This window comes from Cydia pomonella, unplaced genomic scaffold (assembly GCF_033807575.1).
Source record: "Cydia pomonella isolate Wapato2018A unplaced genomic scaffold, ilCydPomo1 PGA_scaffold_164, whole genome shotgun sequence".
In the NCBI taxonomy this organism is placed as follows: domain Eukaryota; kingdom Metazoa; phylum Arthropoda; class Insecta; order Lepidoptera; family Tortricidae; genus Cydia; species Cydia pomonella.
In genome coordinates, this window is record NW_026907806.1 from 77,728 (window position 1) to 95,918 (window position 18,191).

Here is an 18,191-nt window from a genome sequence, read left to right on the forward strand (position 1 = left end):
CTTACATGGCAGTGACATTTGGGACATTTGTATGCAAAGCTATTCAAGGATATAAGAAAACCATTGGAAATTTATATGCAAACATTCAAAAAACGCCATTAACTGCGGCTTTATCTGCGACTCGATTGACATGTAAATTGGCAATCGGCGTTATTTTTTTACATGTCAAATTCGTTAACGTAAAGCGAAAAATGCTTCGTTTTTACTATTCTAACGTGTGAAATTACTATTTAATGGTATAATTTCCGTAATATAATCAGTTGTTGACGAGTGATAATAGTTAATTCGACAATGGACGTGGACACGGGTATGTTATTGCTTTATTTGCGGTGGGGACATAACCTCTCCTGTATTTCTAGAATGTTAAATAATGCTACTTAACTAGAAGGCGATGTATAAGCCACAAATAGTGGTGTTAATCTTGGAAAACTTTTTCTAAAGTACCGCCAAGTAGCATTTCCTGAGCTTTTCTCAATACAAGTAAAGTGCTCCTTTTGTGCACTCCAACCTTTTGTTGTTGCTGTTTAAAACAAAGATATTCGCGAAGAGGGCCCTCTTTATAAAGCATGTCTTAACAGTCTCTAAGTTATTATAAAATATGATGAAACTATTGAAATGTTTGGAGCATTGCAAGCTATTTAAAACAGGGTCACACAGTGCATTAGCTTAGACTTGACTACTTACTTAAACCACAATAATAAAACCATGTGTCCTTGCTCATTATGATACAGTTTGTGGTTAAGGCCAGTAACTGAGAGTTGGCTCATTTTATCAATAATAATAAATAATAAAATCATTTATTGCAGATAACATATTGATCCATATAAACTTACCTTAGTAAACTTTTGTTGGTGGTTAAGTCTTTGCATTAGTCCTGACATTCATGGCAGTTAACTGTGTTGCAGGCGGCCGCAGCTCGCGCTCCCGCAGCAAGTCCGTGAGTATACCATCTGCATACAGCATCACTAATGCATTTTTCATGCTCTGAATGTGGGTCGTTGTTATTCTAAAAAGTGTGCAGAAAATGATATGTTTCTGTTCTAGAGCACTGTACTTTTTTCTTTTTGTTACAATAAGCAATTTAAAGCTTTTAAATAGATTTGTTGTATAATTTCCATTCCGTTAATTAACTCCCCATTCCATAAGTAAAGATATTTTTACCTAAATTGTTAATTGAAAGTACCGTCAAGAAATACTGCTGAAGTTTATACTTAACCATGTTTTTTAGAGTTCCGTAGCCAAATGGTAAAAAACAGAACCCTTACAGATTCGTCATGTCCGTCTGTCTGTCCGTTTATGTCACAGCCACTTTTTTCCGAAACTATAAGAACTATACTGTTCAAACTTGGTAAGTAGATGTATTCTATGAACTGCATTAAGATTTTCATACAAAAATAGAACAAAAAAACAATAAATTTTGGGGTTTCCCCATATTTAGAACTGAAACTCAAATTTTTTTTTTTCGCCAACCCATACATGTGGGGTATCTATGGATACTTTTTCAAAAATGATATTGAGGTTTCTAATATCATTTTTTTTCAAAACTGAATAGTTTGAGCGAGAGACACTTCCAAAGTGGTAAAATGTGTCCCCCCCCCTGTAATTTCTAAAATAAGGGAATGATAAACCTAAAAAAATATATGATATACATTACCATGCAAACTTCCACCGAAAATTGGTTTGAACGAGATCTAGTAAGTAGTTTTTATTTTAATACGTCATAAAATTAAAAAAAAATTTTTTTTTCATCAAACCCATACGTTTGGGGTATCTATAGGTCTTCCAAAATGATATTGAGGTTTCTAATATCATTTTTTTCTAAACTGAATAGTTTGCACGAGAGACTCTTCCAAAGTGGTAAAATGTTTTTCCCCCCCCGCCCTGTAAATTCTAAAATAAAAGCGTGATATAATTAAAAAATTATATGATGTACGTTACCATGAAAACTTCCACCGAAAATTGGTTTGAATGAGATCAAGTAAGTATTTTTAATATGTCATCAATGGTACGGAATTCTTCATGGGCGAGTCCGACTCGCACTTGGTAGCTTTTTTTAACGCACAGGTATTTTACTATCCTCATATTCAAAACTATTTATTATTATTGAATATTTACACGGAATTACAGTTTAAAACTAATACACTGTGAATGAATAGTAGAGTGTTTTTACCTCGAATGAAAGGCACTATTTCAGTCTCGGACTATTGGTGCTCGAACACAGTGAGAAACTACCTCGACAGAAATGGGTGGCTTTCATCCCTTGGTTAACAATCTACTATTGTAGTGGAACACTTCAGTAAGGTGGAATCTTCAGAATTCATGATTTTATAAATTGCAGTTTCCTAAAGGCAGATCTGTCCATTGTTAAAGGTGTTGCTAAACATGTTCAGTAGACCCTGCTTTTATTTCACAGATCACAGATAGTAAAATGACAGATTGCCCAATCTACCCGGTTATTGTATTTGAATGAATTATTGGAAAAATGAGGGTAATCAATCTACCATTTTAGTATCTGGGATATGATAGCAAGGTTGAGTTTGTGAGTCAGTGACGAAATCGGGGTTTTTTAGATATGCATAAAATCTAAAGTATGAGAGCTATGCATTTGAATTTTTTTACGCTTAATAAGTCCGCTCTTGACATTATATCCCGAGAATTTTGTTTATCTGGTATAATCCAAACCCAAGTTATGAGGTTTCGAAAAAACGACGAAGCGCGTGGAGAAAAGGTGGGTAGTGCCCTTACGCTTCGCTTTACTCGTTTTGGCGGGGGGAACTACCATGCCCCCAGATATGGACCCTCAACATGCTTTCGTGTAATGTATACCTCATTCGTGTAATATAACGTTACCTCGCCAGGTGGAATCCGCGTCGAAGTCCCGCTCGCGCTCTCGCTCCGCATCGTCGTCGTCCAGCCGCAGCGCTAGCCGCAAGTCCAAGTCCCGCAGCCGCAGCGGCTCTGCTGCCAGCCGCAAATCTAAGTCCCGAAGCCGTAGTGGATCTGCTGCCAGTCGCAAGTCCAAGTCTCGTAGTCGCAGCGGGTCCGCCGCTAGCCGCAAGTCCAAATCTCGAAGCCGTAGTGGTTCTGCCGCTAGCCGCAAGTCTAAGTCCCGAAGCCGTAGTGGGTCCGCTGCTAGCCGCAAGTCGAAGTCCAGGAGCCGGTCACGATCCTCGCGCTCGTCGCGTTCCCGCAGTGGTTCAGCAGTGCGTTCTGATGCCGGAGATCGCAAGTCACGGTCAAGGAGTGGTTCACCAGCCAAGTCGAGGTCGCGAAGTGGTTCCCCGATGGATCAGAGTGGCTCGCCGCGTAAATCGCGCTCCAGGAGTGGTTCACCTGCCAAGTCGCGTTCAAGAAGCGGATCTCCAGCTAAGAGTCGTTCGCGGAGTGGATCGCCAATGGATAAATCTCGTTCTCGCAGCGGCTCTAGAGTTAAATCCCGTTCTAGAAGCGGATCTCGGGCAAAATCTAGAAGCGCTTCGCCGGCTAAATCGCGCTCTCGTAGTGGTTCCCGAAAGTCGCGCTCCCGAAGTGGGTCCCGAGCGAAGTCCGGTAGCGGTTCGCCAAAGAAGTCCCGGTCCCGTAGCGGCTCGCCGCGGAAGTCGCGATCTCGTAGTGGTTCGAGGGCTAAGTCCGGCTCGAGAAGTCGCTCGGGGTCGCCAGAGCGCATGCAGGTCGATGAGGCGGGACCCAGGCCGGAGTCACCTACCTTTACACGTAAGCTTAAGCCATATTTATATTCTTTTTTACTATAAATATATATTAAATTAGCTAAGAACATAGAAGTTCTTGAATTATAATTAATGTACATTAAAGAGTAACGAAATTCACTTTGTAGTCAAATCTTGGGAGACAGCTTTATCCTTAGTGGGGCAACTAAGCAATAACATTTTGTTTTCCAGAGGTCGAAAGAAAGAGCCGATCACGCTCTAAATCAGCGGGCCGCAAGTCGGCATCCCGATCTAAGTCCCGTTCTAAATCTCGATCCAAATCTCGATCGAAATCCCGATCCAAATCCCGATCCAAATCCCGTTCTAAATCTCGGTCCCGCTCTAAGTCCGGTTCGCGCTCGAAGTCCCGATCTCGCTCTAAATCTCGGTCCCGTTCCAAGTCTCGGTCCCGTTCCCGCTCAGGATCTGGCAGCCGCTCGCGTTCGCGATCTGGATCGAGATCCAAGTCGAGGTCCAGATCCAAGTCCAGGTCGAGATCTAAGTCGAGATCAAGGTCGAAGTCGGGATCTCGCTCGGGCTCGGCCAAATCCAAATCTAGGTAAGGGATTTTGATTTTACTTTTAAGTTCCAATATGAAGATTATGAAGTCCATATAAAAGAAAAGTACAAGTGTATATTATTTTCAATGATGGCGTGTTACTAGTAGTGTGTATAAAAGCATGTCTGAATGCAATGTTTTTGGTACCTTTTGTGGGATCTTGAATAGACTCAGTCCAGTGCCGCGGGTAGAGGTAATTCCGTTCGCGGTGGGGTAGGGATATCGCCTTCGTTCTGTATGATAATATTGAAAATACTATTACTTATTTTGTTACAAGATATGAAGAAGCCCGGAAACCAATTGCTTAACTTGGAAATTGATTCTTTAGCAATTGGCGGTTCAAGTAAATTTGTTTGTACATACTTATGCTAAGAGATGCCCAATGTAAAGTGAACCGTAAACTGCTAAAGAATCAGTTTCCTCGACCGGACAATGGTACTTGGTTGCAGATCTCGTTCCCGCTCGGGCAGCCGCTCGCGCTCCGGCTCCGGGTCCCCGCGCGCAGGTAACAACTCGCTTTACCAATTACATCAGTTTCCTGTAATGTATGCGCTGTCTAGATGTAAACACATACGGTGAAGGAAAGACATTTAAGACAAAACTTGCTTATCGGGTTGGAGGAATTATGAGTGTGTGCTTTAGTGTTGTAATATCACAGTTTCGTCTCAGCGATTTTGCGCTGCTCAGCGTTCACGGAATAAAAATGATTTCAAGTGTATGAGAAAATAATCAAGTCTAGAACACTAGGATCTAATTTCAAATCATGTTTGTTGATGTTGTGCAGACGCCAAGAAACGTCGTATAGTCCGCCTAGCGAGTGACGACGAAGGCGATGACGACGGGCCCCGCCCTGAGGGGGGCGGCGGGGGAGGGGAGGTGCCGCCGCCCGCGCAGGATGACTCCTCTGACGACGAGGTCGCGCCCGACTCCAAGACGTGAGTACTGACTGTGGACCATACGGCCCCGCAACAAGGTTTAATGTCCGGTGACGACGGGCCCCGCCCTGAGGGGGGCGGCGGGGGAGGGGAGGTGCCGCCGCCCGCGCAGGATGACTCCTCTGACGACGAGGTCGCGCCCGACTCCAAGACGTGAGTACTGACTGTGGACCATACGGCCCCGCAACAAGGTTTAATGTCCGGTGACGACGGGCCCCGCCCTGAGGGGGGCGGCGGGGGAGGGGAGATGCCGCCGCCCGCGCAGGATGACTCCTCTGACGACGAGGTCGCGCCCGACTCCAAGACGTGAGTACTGACTGTGGACCATACGGCCCCGCAACAAGGTTTAATGTCCGGTGACGACGGGCCCCGCCCTGAGGGGGGCGGCGGGGGAGGGGAGGTGCCGCCGCCCGCGCAGGATGACTCCTCTGACGACGAGGTCGCGCCCGACTCCAAGACGTGAGTACTGACTGTGGACCATACGGCCCCGCAACAAGGTTTAATGTCCGGTGACGACGGGCCCCGCCCTGAGGGGGGCGGCGGGGGAGGGGAGATGCCGCCGCCCGCGCAGGATGACTCCTCTGACGACGAGGTCGCGCCCGACTCCAAGACGTGAGTACTGACTGTGGACCATACGGCCCCGCAACAAGGTTTAATGTCCGGTGACGACGGGCCCCGTCCTAAGGGGGTGGCGGGGAGGGGCAGGCGCTGCCGACAAATTGTGACCACGAGATCGCACCCGATTCTAAAATGTAACTGTCCCTGACGAACAGTCCGTGGGCTCTCAGGCCGCGGCGCCGGCGGCCTGGCGGCGTTGATCGCTCGGGGCCGGGCGGTTGGTTCGCGTTGGTCTGCGTCCAGTCCGCGGCCTTAGAAGGGACACTGTGATTAAAGTTGTACAGTGTACACATACCTTTTTTTTATTAGTATTTTTTTATGTTCTTTCTACTTAAAATTACGAGCTCTTATCCCTAATATGCCCTAATATGAGAAGCTTAAGATTTTGGGTACAAATAACATAAATGTTCGGGTTGGCGAAAGATACTTCTGGTATTGACGAAACGCGAATGCGATACTACTATTCTGTTTTCTTGATAACTCACAGAATTTTATTGCTTGCCGTAAAAGGCTAGGTAAAGAATAACCAACAATGCAAAAGGAACTTTAATGTAATGTTTGTGTGTTCAATACTTGATCAATATTAGTATTTCCAATATTACTCTTGTGTATTTAAGTATTGCTCCGGCGAAAATTGATTTTAATTTTGCCAGAAAACTGATAATGCAAACTGATGTTGCATTATTCAATTTCAATCCTCCCTCCGGTCATAGTAAAATGAAATATAATCCTTTAATAATTCACAAAACAATTCAATAGACTGGTTTTTGAAGCATTAAGATAAAATATACATATATTCGTGGCAGTCACAAACATGTACGAACATGTACAGATATCAAAAGCAGAGCTGCTAAAGGACTTAACATTCATAAAGACGAGTTTGGCAGAAATACAGGCTAAGTTAGAGGTATCTAATAATAACATGAGTGAAATACGTTCTGAACTGGCGTTAATGCGTAGTTCGGGACGGAGGCCAGAGACCTCTAACATAGCCGTGTGTCACGTTGCGCGGGATGCGTCCATAGCTGGTTTTGAACCCGCGAAGTTGGATATGTCGGCGCGTGCTGAGCAGGCGCCCGCCCGCCCGGCGGGTACGTCGACCCCGCAACGTTCCTATGCTGCTACTGCCGCCAAGCCGGCTGCTGTGTCCAAGCCTAAGCAGCTGCCGAAGAAAGGGGTGCAGATCCTTTGTGAACTTGTCCACAAAGAGAGCGGTTTTAAGAAGGCGGAGAAGAGAAGGAGACCAGCTCGTCAGAATCAGTGCGGGTCCGCGCCGACTGGAGCCAACCGTTTGCTGCGTCCTGTAACACAGCCGACGCAGCTGTATGTGTCCCGTCAACGTTACGTAAGGTCGCTGACATCGTAAAGTATGTAAGAGTAAAGTCTCATACATTCTCATTCATTCGCAAATTCTTTTTTGTTTTGCGTTCCGACTGAACTTCTAGCGACCTTCAACTAGGAGGAGTTTCGGGCGAAGGGTGTCAAGTTTCGCGGGTTTTCCTGACACTGCGGGGTTGAATAATACATCGCAACTATTATGTGTTTTGTAGTTTTTAGTTTTTTTTTTTTTTATAATACGTATGGTATCTATGAGCCACTAGTTGTCTGAAATATATTTATTAATTTTATTTTATTATTTTTATTAAGTACTTTTATTATTTTTATTATTAATTACCTTTACGAATTGAGTCGGTTAACTTCAAACTCGGATTATTCCACTCTACTAGCTCTCATAGGAAATATCTACTCTATTACCTTAATATCAAAGTTCCAAAATCTAGTTTGAAGCGAGTCAATTGATGATGTACTCGTATGTTTGTAGGCAGGAGATGGCGGGCGGCATGTCGGACTTCGAGATAATGTTGGCGCGCAAGCGCGAGGAGCGCAAGGGGCGGCGGCGGCGCCGCGACATCGACATCATCAACGACAACGACGACCTCATCGCCGCGCTGCTGCAGCAGATGCGCCAGGCCGCCGAGCAGGACCGCGAGCTCAACCGCAAGAACCAGCCCGCCGTCCGCAAGGTGAACTTGATCTGTCATACTCATACGAGATGCTCACTTGTCTCTAATTCGGTAGGAATCTAACACTAAACTCACACATATTCTTTTTTTATTGATTCTCTGATGAGTAAAGGTTCCTATGTCTCCAATATGAAGACTAAAATATAAAGACATACTTTGTAAGATGTTCAAGTTTTGATTAACATTCTTCGAAATTATATTTGTGAGTACTAAATATTAACTAAATCGTAATTTCTGTGCAGGTGTCGATGCTAAAAGCGGCCATGTCCCAGCTGATCAAAAAAGACCTGCAACTTGCCTTCCTCGAGCACAACGCGCTCAACGTGCTCTGTGATTGGCTGGCCCCCATGCCGAACAGAGCCTTACCCTGTCTGCTCATCAGAGACTCCATACTCAAGCTGCTGCAGGACGTAAGTATACTCCGAAGTACACACAACTCACACAGAGTAGAGAGTAGTACAAGAAGGAGCTACGACCGGCGTTCCTCGAGCACGACTGTCTGCTGATAACAAGCTTTCACAGGATGTTATTATACAACATGGCGCACTAAACAAACACCAATTACAACTTCCCCAAATTATGACGTCATACCCGAAGATACTCGCGCATACACATAATACATGAAGCGCATAAATCTTTTAAAAAATCCGGCGAAATTATGCGATAAATGGAGCAGCTAATATTTTTATTATACCCTGTATTGGGTCACTCATTTTATCCGGGGTATAAAAACGTGCTCTGTTTCTCGAGTCGAGTCTGAACAATGCGCTACACGTAAGAATTTCCGCATTTCGCGTTAATAAAATTGAATTATGTACATTTAAAAATCTTGTTGTTTACTTTACCTTGTTTTATCTCTAAATTGGTTTTCTCTTTACATCATCTGGTTGTGTATTCCAGTTCCCGTCGATTGACAAATCTCTTCTAAAGCAGTCGGGCATCGGCAAGGCGGTGATGTACCTCTACAAGCACCCGAAGGAGACCAAGGCGAACAGAGAACGCGCCGGCCGGTTGATATCCGAGTGGGCCAGACCTATTTTCAACTTGTCTACAGATTTTAAAGGTATTGTATTTAACCTGATATAATTTTTTAATTTTTTCCCTTATCCGACGTTTCAGCTGGGTTGCACCACCACCAGCAGTGGTCGCGGAAGACTGACGTCCCAGCAGCGAAAAAATAAATATGGAAGACTAACTTCAAAGGAAATATCAGCCTAAAAGTGGCCCCAAAATTAAAATACGCAATACTCATATACCCGACCAATTGCAACTCGTCAAAGTTTAGGTCGGTTTTCTTTGACGAGACTTCGTTTAACCACGATTAGTCAATTTAATGCACCCAAACTACGATTGGTCTATTATAAAATGAGGCGCTGTGATTGGCTGTAGCGTTGTGACTTGTACATACATGACAATGGAAACCGACTCAAAGTAGACGGTTTTATGCAATAGAAGACATGTTTTAAATGCAATATATTTGTATGATATTTAATTATTTTATATTAATATACAGCCTTATTATTTGTTCCTTTGTCGCACGTTTTTAAAGGCAATTAATCCTCTGAACTAATTATTACATTGTATCGTTCATATTATAAGTAAAGCTCCTGCGATGTTAAGTTAGGTGATACAGAAATATGTCAGATAGAAATAAATGTAAATTTGATCTGAAATCATAGACACATAGACAATGAAAAAAAAACAAGCTGCATTGGGTATTTTTAAATTTTGCTCTGATCAAGATGAAAATCGATATCTGAGGATCCAAGCGGCCCTTCATTATGATTCTGAGATCAAATTTGTTAAAACGTCCGCTATCTTGGATTTCTCCATTTTTGCTCTAACTTTTATGAAAATCTGAGGTTTCGGAGGACCTTAATCTGAATTTGAAATCAAATAGGAAAAAAACGCCTACCATCTTGTATCCTTTAAACCGTCCCTGGACTTAGAAATATTCCATTACCAAAATTTGGCAAATCGGTCCAGCCGTTCGTGAACTTAACGAAAAGTTATAAACAGCAGCAAGTTGGTATCTCGGTCGGACTAAGTTAAAATGTACACTTAAAAAAGCGCCGCCTACAACAACTATTAGTATTTACTACCACAATTATTAATCATCAAAACAACTAGGTACCTGAACAAATGTATAATGAAGGTTTCTAAATATCAATGGTTGTTTGAAATATTGCATGACATCATCCCCATATAAAACCTGTAAATTAAAATAATTTGATCCTAACTAAATTGCGGTAAGCCAGATAAAAATCCACCAATAAAATTGCATAAAATTTCCGTTCCTTTTTGCGTTACGGTGGATGCTTACCTCGCTCGATGCTCCGCTGCCTCACTCCGCTCCAGGGCACGGGCAGCCCACACCGTCATTAAATTTTTGCGTATTTAACCTCTATCGATACCATATTTCACAATCTTACTAATTATGAAGAAAAAATAGTCGTGATTAGTACGATAGTGCACAAACATGAAGTCGTTATTACAAGCAAGTTTTGAGCGTAATTAGTACGAGTGTGAAGTAGGGTATCGGTATGAAACATTGTGTAACGTTGACACGGCGTCGTATCCTGCAGCCATGACGCGGGAGGAGCGGCAGGCGCGCGACGAGGCCATGGCGGGCGCGCGGCGGCGCGGCGAGCCCGGGCCCGGGCCCGCCGCCAAGCGCGCGCGGCCCGAGGAGCGGCCCGACAAGTACGTACTGCCCGCTGCTGTATATGTCACCGTGACGTTACTGCAGCCATGACGCGGGAGGAGCGGCAGGCGCGCGACGAGGCCATGGCGGGCGCGCGGCGGCGCGGCGAGCCCGGGCCCGGGCCCGCCGCCAAGCGCGCGCGGCCCGACGAGCGGCCCGACAAGTACGTACTGCCCGCTGCTGTATATGTCACCGTGACGTTACTGCAGCCATGACGCGGGAGGAGCGGCAGGCGCCGAGCCCGGGCCCGGGCCCGCCGCCAACCGCGCGCGGCCCGACGAGCGGCCCGACAAGTACGTACTGCCCGCTGCTGTATATGTCACCGTGACGTTACTGCAGCCATGACGCGGGAGGAGCGGCAGGCGCCGAGCCCGGGCCCGGGCCCGCCGCCAAGCGCGCGCGGCCCGACGAGCGGCCCGACAAGTACGTACTGCCTGCTGCTGTATATGTCACCGTGACGTTACTGCAGCCATGACGCGGGAGGAGCGGCAGGCGCCGAGCCCGGGCCCGGGCCCGCCGCCAAGCGCGCGCGGCCCGACGAGCGGCCCGACAAGTACGTACTGCCTGCTGCTGTATATGTCACCGTGACGTTACTGCAGCCATGACGCGGGAGGAGCGGCAGGCGCCGAGCCCGGGCCCGGGCCCGCCGCCAAGCGCGCGCGGCCCGAGGAGCGGCCCGACAAGTACGTACTGCCCGCTGCTGTATATGTCACCGTGACGTTACTGCAGCCATGACGCGGGAGGAGCGGCAGGCGCCGAGCCCGGGCCCGGGCCCGCCGCCAAGCGCGCGCGGCCCGAGGAGCGGCCCGACAAGTACGTACTGCCTGCTGCTGTATATGTCACCGTGACGTTACTGCAGCCATGACGCGGGAGGAGCGGCAGGCGCCGAGCCCGGGCCCGGGCCCGCCGCCAAGCGCGCGCGGCCCGACGAGCGGCCCGACAAGTACGTACTGCCTGCTGCTGTATATGTCACCGTGACGTTACTGCAGCCATGACGCGGGAGGAGCGGCAGGCTGCCTACGAAGCTGATGGTCCCGGGTTCAAATCCTGGTAAGGGAATTTATTCGTGTGATGAGCATGGATATTTGTTCCTGAGTCATGGGTGTTTTCTATGTATTTAAGTATTTATAAATATTTATATATTATATATATCGTTGTCTAAGTACCCTCAACACAAGCCTTATTGAGCTTACTGTGGGACTTAGTCAATTTGTGTAATAATGTCCTATAATTTGTACATAATATAATGTCGGTAAATATAAATATTGATTACAATAATGTCTCGTTCAGGCCGCTACGTCCCGGCGACCCCGGCTGGGTGGCGCGAGCGCGCGTCCCGACGCCCTCCAGCAAGGACTACGTGGTGCGGCCCAAGTCCACGTCCGAGGTCGACATGTCCAGGGTGAGTGTGAGTACACCCGCGAAAATCACACGACAACCCGACCACTAAATATTACCGAAGGCATATACCTCAGCTTCCGGGAACACATTCGCAGAATATCTATTAGCAAAACAAACAAAATAACAGAAACTTCAAGTCGTTGGTTTTCGTTGTCGGTGTTAGTGTTCCGCGAATGAGACTAAAATAGACAAAGTTCAGTAAACCTAGACGCGGTAGCGTGTCCAGCCAAGTTCAAAGAAAAAGGAACTGGCGACGTAGCAACCGTGTACGAACCATTTCGAGCTACTTTTGACCCCTTTACAACTTGACACCTATTTATCCTATACATATGAAATTTGGCACATTTATTCAAGACCCTGCGTTTAAAGATTTGTTCATTAATAATTACGAAATTATTGATAAGTTGAGTGGATGCGCCCTCGCGTGATGAAGCACGGTCACTACACTCGACTCCGCAGCTTCGGCTTGCCGGTCGCCTTCGGCGTCTCCGTTTTCGCCATTGCTCTCTAGGGGTAGGACAGACAAGACCACGTGGATAGTGGGGAGATTCGGTTTTAGTTGACCTTGAAATTTTCGTAACCTTGAGGTTTTGGTGACGTGTATCGTGTCACGTGGGCTGATTTCGCTCCGCCTGCAACTCTGCCGATATTTCAAATCAAACGTTTTAAAATATCCTATTTCGCATTTTACTTGGGATGTAATGCAAGTTTAAGATTAGACTTTACGACTTGGCTAGTTTTTACGTACAGTCAGATGCTGAGAGAGGTGACCCCTCCTGCGTAGACTGACTGTACATGTTTTATTATGTTATGGACAGTGATCGGAATAGGTAGTGCCATTTCACGGGAACTCGGTGCGTAAGCTTAGTATGGACATAGCTTTTAACCCCGGGATTTCATATGAAAAATTTTAAGTTTATGTTTAGTTCAGAAATGTTATGTGTGATTTTTTTTTTTGGTTACTATAGAATATGGCATCGACAAAATATGAAGTAGATACACTAACTTTGACATCCATGCAAACAAAGAAAATAAGCACGTCTTATCAGTTATCTTTTTGCATTTGCATGTTGTTTTTCTAAGTGCATTCTTAAATTATCTTTACTTAAATTATCTGGTTCGACCTTGAGATAACTTTCTATTGTTTACCTCTATGAAGAGCTCGGGGCAGGGTGGGACAGTAGCAACAGATGCCAATATTTGTCATGCTATCTCTTTTTAGTTGAAAGATAATGTTTTAAACAAGGCAAGTATTTTAAGATTACTTATATTCTTCTGTTCGTTAAGTTCGCACGTATTACTCATGGTTGGTTCAATTCGACTTTGGCTTGTTTACCGGACTTTGTGATCGATCATCTTATTGTGACGACGTTGGCTATCCCTAATTGGACTCTGATTTACTTGTGATTGGACTAAGTGGAACTTCTTATCTAGCTAAACATGCCTCGGCGAGCTAAGGAAGAAACTATTCTGAGTTGGATTGAATCCTATCCCGACTTAGAGTTTGATTCAACAAGACATTTAATACATTGTACTAAATGTGACGTTAATATTGGATGCAGAAAGAGTACAGTGAAGCGACACATCGAAGGACCTGTACACAAAGGATTACATCACCAACCAAATGAAAGTTTTTACTTTGATCTGATCGAGTTCCTCATACTTTGCAATATCCCATGGGTTCAAATCGAAAATCCAGCATTCACAACCTTCTTCCAGAAGTATTTTTGCTGCACTTGTACAAATCAGCCTCTACGTACTCTACCCAGTGAATCGACAATAAGAAAAGTATACCTGGACAAGTTTTATCAAGCCAGAATAGCAGATATACGCAGTGAAGTGGCAAATAAAAAAAATTGGATTTCGTTAGATGAAACGACAGACTTTCTAGGCAGATACGTGGTCCATTTCTTGGTGAAACCTTTGGATGCAACCGTTTCTCATAAAACTTATTTAATGGCGTGTAAAGTGCTCACGGTAGTGAATGGGGAGACTATTGCTAAGTTTGTTACAGACTGCTTAGAAAAAATGTGGGGAGAAGGCTATGAAAATCAACTCGATAATGTGCTTCTCTTATGTACTGACAGCGTTGCGTATATGTTGAAGGCGGGGCGAATTTTAAAAAGTGTGTTACCGAATATGAAACACGTTACATGCTTAGCTCATGCTCTGCATCGTGTGGCAGAGCAAATAAGATGTCAATATCCGGACGTAGACGCCCTGATAGCTAACTTGAAAAAAGTATTTTTAAAGTCTCCTAGTAGAGTGCAACTGTTAAAGGAAATGTATCCAAATTTGCCTTTACCTCCTAAGCCAGTAATTACAAGGTGGGGTACTTGGCTCGCTGCAGTATCTTACTACGTGAAGTATTTCACTGAAATAAATACAGTTTTGTCAAGATTAAGAACATCAGATGCTGTTTCAATTAAAAAGGCTAAAAAAGTGCTTGAAAAACCCAACATAAAAAAAGAATTAGATTATATCCACGAAAATTTTAATATAATAGAGGTGGCCTTAACTCGTTTACAGGAACGAAATATGTCAATGGTCGATGCCTTAATCGATTTTGATCAAGTTAGGATGGTAATCAATTGGTCTAATAGTTTACCCATAGAAAACAAATTTGAAGGGGTTATGGCTCGAAACCCGGATTTAGATACTATAAGAGAATACGCAGGAGATATTTCAAAAGAAACCGCATCTGAACATATTTCCTTTTACAAATTTGCCCCGCTGACATCAGTGGAGGTTGAAAGGTCGTTTTCCACATATAAATGGATATTAGACGTCAAGAGAAATAGACTGACAGTTGAGAACATTGAAAAAATAATCGTTTGCTATTACAATTTTAAAGAAAGCAAGGAATAAACGATGTAAAATAAAATCTGTAAAGTTTGACTGGAAGAGATCACTTATAGGTGATAAGACGCTTATTCTTTACCTCTATTTTTGTGTATAATTTGTTGTATTGTATAATTTTAATTTGTATAGTAAAAAATAACGAATGTTTTAATAACGTTGATTTAATACATATGTGTACTAATGTTGATGTTTGACGATTTATTTTATGATTGTAATTTGTAACTGTTAAAAGTTATGTTGAATAAATAATTGACGTATTTATAATGACAATTTTTTATTATTTTGCATCTTCTTAATTTAGGTCAATAATATTCACTGTGAAAAAATACGAGTCCCGAAATCCCAAGGCTTATCCATGTTATGTTTAATGTTTAAGGTCATTCACCCGAAATGGCACTACCTATTCCGATCACAGGTTATGGACTTATGTTGTTTGTCTCAAATTTGGTTGGTTGGTAAAATAAAGTTTGGTTTTTTGTGACACACACGTATTTCTGGCTATGTTTCTCATATACATGTCTATCAAACTTCTCGAGCCCTTTTTAATGAGCCTAAACTTGATTAGGTCGTGTTCTTCCATCGAGGAGTTCCTTCAGGGACCTTCCGACTGCATCATCAGATCCAGCTCCTCGTTAGCAATAGCATATTATCGTATCGTCATCGGGGTTACGGAAGTAGGACGGAAGTACGCCAAATTTCGACTGGATCAGATACCAGGAAGTCGTTCAAATTGAACTTACAAAATTTAAATAAAATATTAAAAAAAAAAACAAATATACGCCGTGACGCTGAATAAAAAGTCTGTAAAAAGTCACGATTGTCTGTGGTACTTGCAGGTAACAAAGAAGAAGATGACCCGCTACGAGAAGCAGATGAAGCGCTTCATCGACCAGAAGCGCCTGCGCAGCGACTCGCGGCGCGCCGTCGAGATCTCCATCGAGGGCCGCAAGATGGCGCTGTGAGCGTTCACTGTATGTCCTTGTAACATTAAGCTATTGGTACGGCTCGGCTCGGGTAATGTTACAGGCGGCGGTGCGCATGCACTGGTAGTGCTTGGAGATTGAGACCTCCGCGCGAGTAACTAAACATAATAAAGTTAATTCGAAAAATTAGCTCCATGTTGTAATGATTCACGACAGTTTAAATTTGATTATTTGTCATATTCCGCAAGTGAATATAATTTGTATTGCATTGAACATTTTATAATTTTATTAAGTAGATTTTACCGAATTATAGTAGGATCAAATGTCCTTAGACTCTAGAGTCTCGGTTACATACGAGTGGTCCGATGAGATATAATTCCCACCAAAAAGATCAGAGCGACTAAGCTGTTTACAAATATCTGAACACACCTCTACTCACAAGCAGTTAGTGTATGTTTCCATATTACGAATTACCTTGTAAGTACATCATTTTGATGGCGATTGTACAGTTACGTCTGAAAATATCGATACGAAAAAAGTCCCAAAATCATGTATACACAACATTATTGCCTCTATAATAAGGTGTATACATATTTTGGCACTTTATCGTCCGTATCTATATTTTCAGACGTGACCGTACGTACGCATTGACATTTCAATGTTCGGATCGGCGCTGTGAGCTTCAGATTCTAGTTTGATTTTATTTAGAAATGTTTTAATGAAAAATATACTTAAGTTAATATTTCTCAAAAACAACGTGAATTTACGTAAAAGTTTTAGTTTGTTTGTTACCTTATTGTTTAGTTCTTTTTGTCAATGATGTGCTATTAATGCAATATTGTAATTATATAACTTAAACATAATTATGATGATATACAGGTGTAACGTCTGGCAACCAAATATTGTACACCTCTGTAAGGCAGGATATGGAGAACATGACTCATTTACCTAAGACCTTTGTAGAACCATACAATAAAATATTTTTGATTTGATTTTGAACAAATGTATATCAAGCATAAAACATCAATTTCCTGAAACAAGATGTAGGGTAAACCGTCTATTACTGGCCACCCTCCAATTATTGGTCACCTTGTAGTAAAATGACTAAAATAAAAATTCTATTTATTTATTTACACAATTCAAGTAAACTAAATAACTACCGTTCTGATGATTAACTTAGATTGTGTGATTATTAAACAGAATCCCTTTTATTATAAGGTGGCCAGTAATTGGAGGGTGGCCAGTAATAGACGGTTTACCCTATTGGGTTTATTCCGAACTTCCTTAATATATCAAAAAAACCTCAAAAATTGAGAATATTACTGGTTAATCATTTAATGACCATTCGCTGCCGTTCGGTCCGGTCGCTAGCAGGAGTTGTGTGCTGTGTTTCGGAATTGTCCCGTATCGTACGTATTTGAGTTCTTGTCTTGTAAAGTAGTAAAGTGCCGTCACTGTGTCGGCACTGTGGCAAATGTCGGACACATCACAAATAGTATTGTGGTGAAAATATATCTTCCATAATATTTTATTACGAAATTGAATATTTGTTGCAAAATGGAACTTTTTTATAGAGTGACGCGTGCAATGTTTGGACTGTTCCATTTATATGAAACTGATAGTTCCATGGTATATGACTATTTGCGGACCTCGTATCTTTGCAACAAGGTAGAGGAGAGGTCAGTTAGTTAGGAATAAATGCGAGTTACGTCTATCGTCGTCCTCAAAATAACTTTTTATGATTGCTTTGTCGACAAGAGAAATAATTGTCGACAAAACAGAAATGAATTAATAAGGAGGTTTACTCGGTAAATAGTGCCATCTAGAAGGCACGCTGCGTTGTATGGAGTTTAAATTTCTTTATTGATTTATTTCTCTCTGGTTAAACCAATTATTTTGAGGTTATAAACGTACCAATTAATGACGTAAGAAAGGGTGTGACAGAGTAAGTGGTCGCCGCGGCGCGCGGTGCGAGACGCGTGTAAAGTAATAATATTATATAAGGCTTATATAAATAAATGACTCGTAAGTTGTAAGCGTCGTTTTATTTCAAACTGCCTGGTTGTACTTATTTGACCTGTACATGTACAGTTGGGGACGTCGGCATCAAATAAATAGTGACGGCGAAAGTGGCCGAATATCGTTATTTCTGTGGTAACTAAAGTATGTTTCGATATAAACAGTGTTTTAGGAAGCTACTTTAACTGCGGCGTATGGCTTAGCACAAAGGAAACTAAATGGCATAGTTAGTAGTAGCAGTTATCGCAAATTTTTATTTTCCATTCAAAACATTTAAATGTTGCATATAGCGTTGTTGTTAAACTGGTATTATATTTAACTTGACCAAACAATTGAAAACTATGACATGTCAATGCCATTTCGAATATCTTTTTCCCGAGATAGTATTTGTGTTTGCTACGCTACTGTGAACACAAACCAGCATGTAATCAGGTCCCAA

The 18,191-nt window shown here is 43.1% G+C and overlaps 1 protein-coding gene across 1 annotated transcript; it reads left to right on the forward strand.

Moving 5' to 3' along the window:
* The first annotated feature begins 121 nt into the window (after positions 1 to 121).
* On the forward strand, positions 122 to 17,769 carry LOC133533435 (protein IWS1 homolog). The gene is made up of 12 exons (XM_061872418.1): positions 122 to 307; positions 906 to 937; positions 2,859 to 3,714; positions 3,900 to 4,266; positions 4,716 to 4,771; positions 5,051 to 5,201; positions 7,642 to 7,843; positions 8,086 to 8,253; positions 8,744 to 8,906; positions 10,429 to 10,546; positions 11,838 to 11,949; positions 15,647 to 17,769. Exons 1-12 carry the CDS (start codon positions 292 to 294, stop codon positions 15,770 to 15,772), a joined length of 2,367 nt encoding a protein of 788 aa, XP_061728402.1. The 5' UTR covers positions 122 to 291; the 3' UTR covers positions 15,773 to 17,769.
* The last annotated feature ends 422 nt before the right edge of the window (positions 17,770 to 18,191 follow it).

Coding starts and splice junctions, on each gene's coding strand:
- LOC133533435 (XM_061872418.1), top strand. Junction 3,715..3,899: donor GGAGTCACCTACCTTTACAC/GTAAGCTTAAGC, acceptor TTTGTTTTCCAG/AGGTCGAAAGAAAGAGCCGA. Junction 4,267..4,715: donor TCGGCCAAATCCAAATCTAG/GTAAGGGATTTT, acceptor ACTTGGTTGCAG/ATCTCGTTCCCGCTCGGGCA.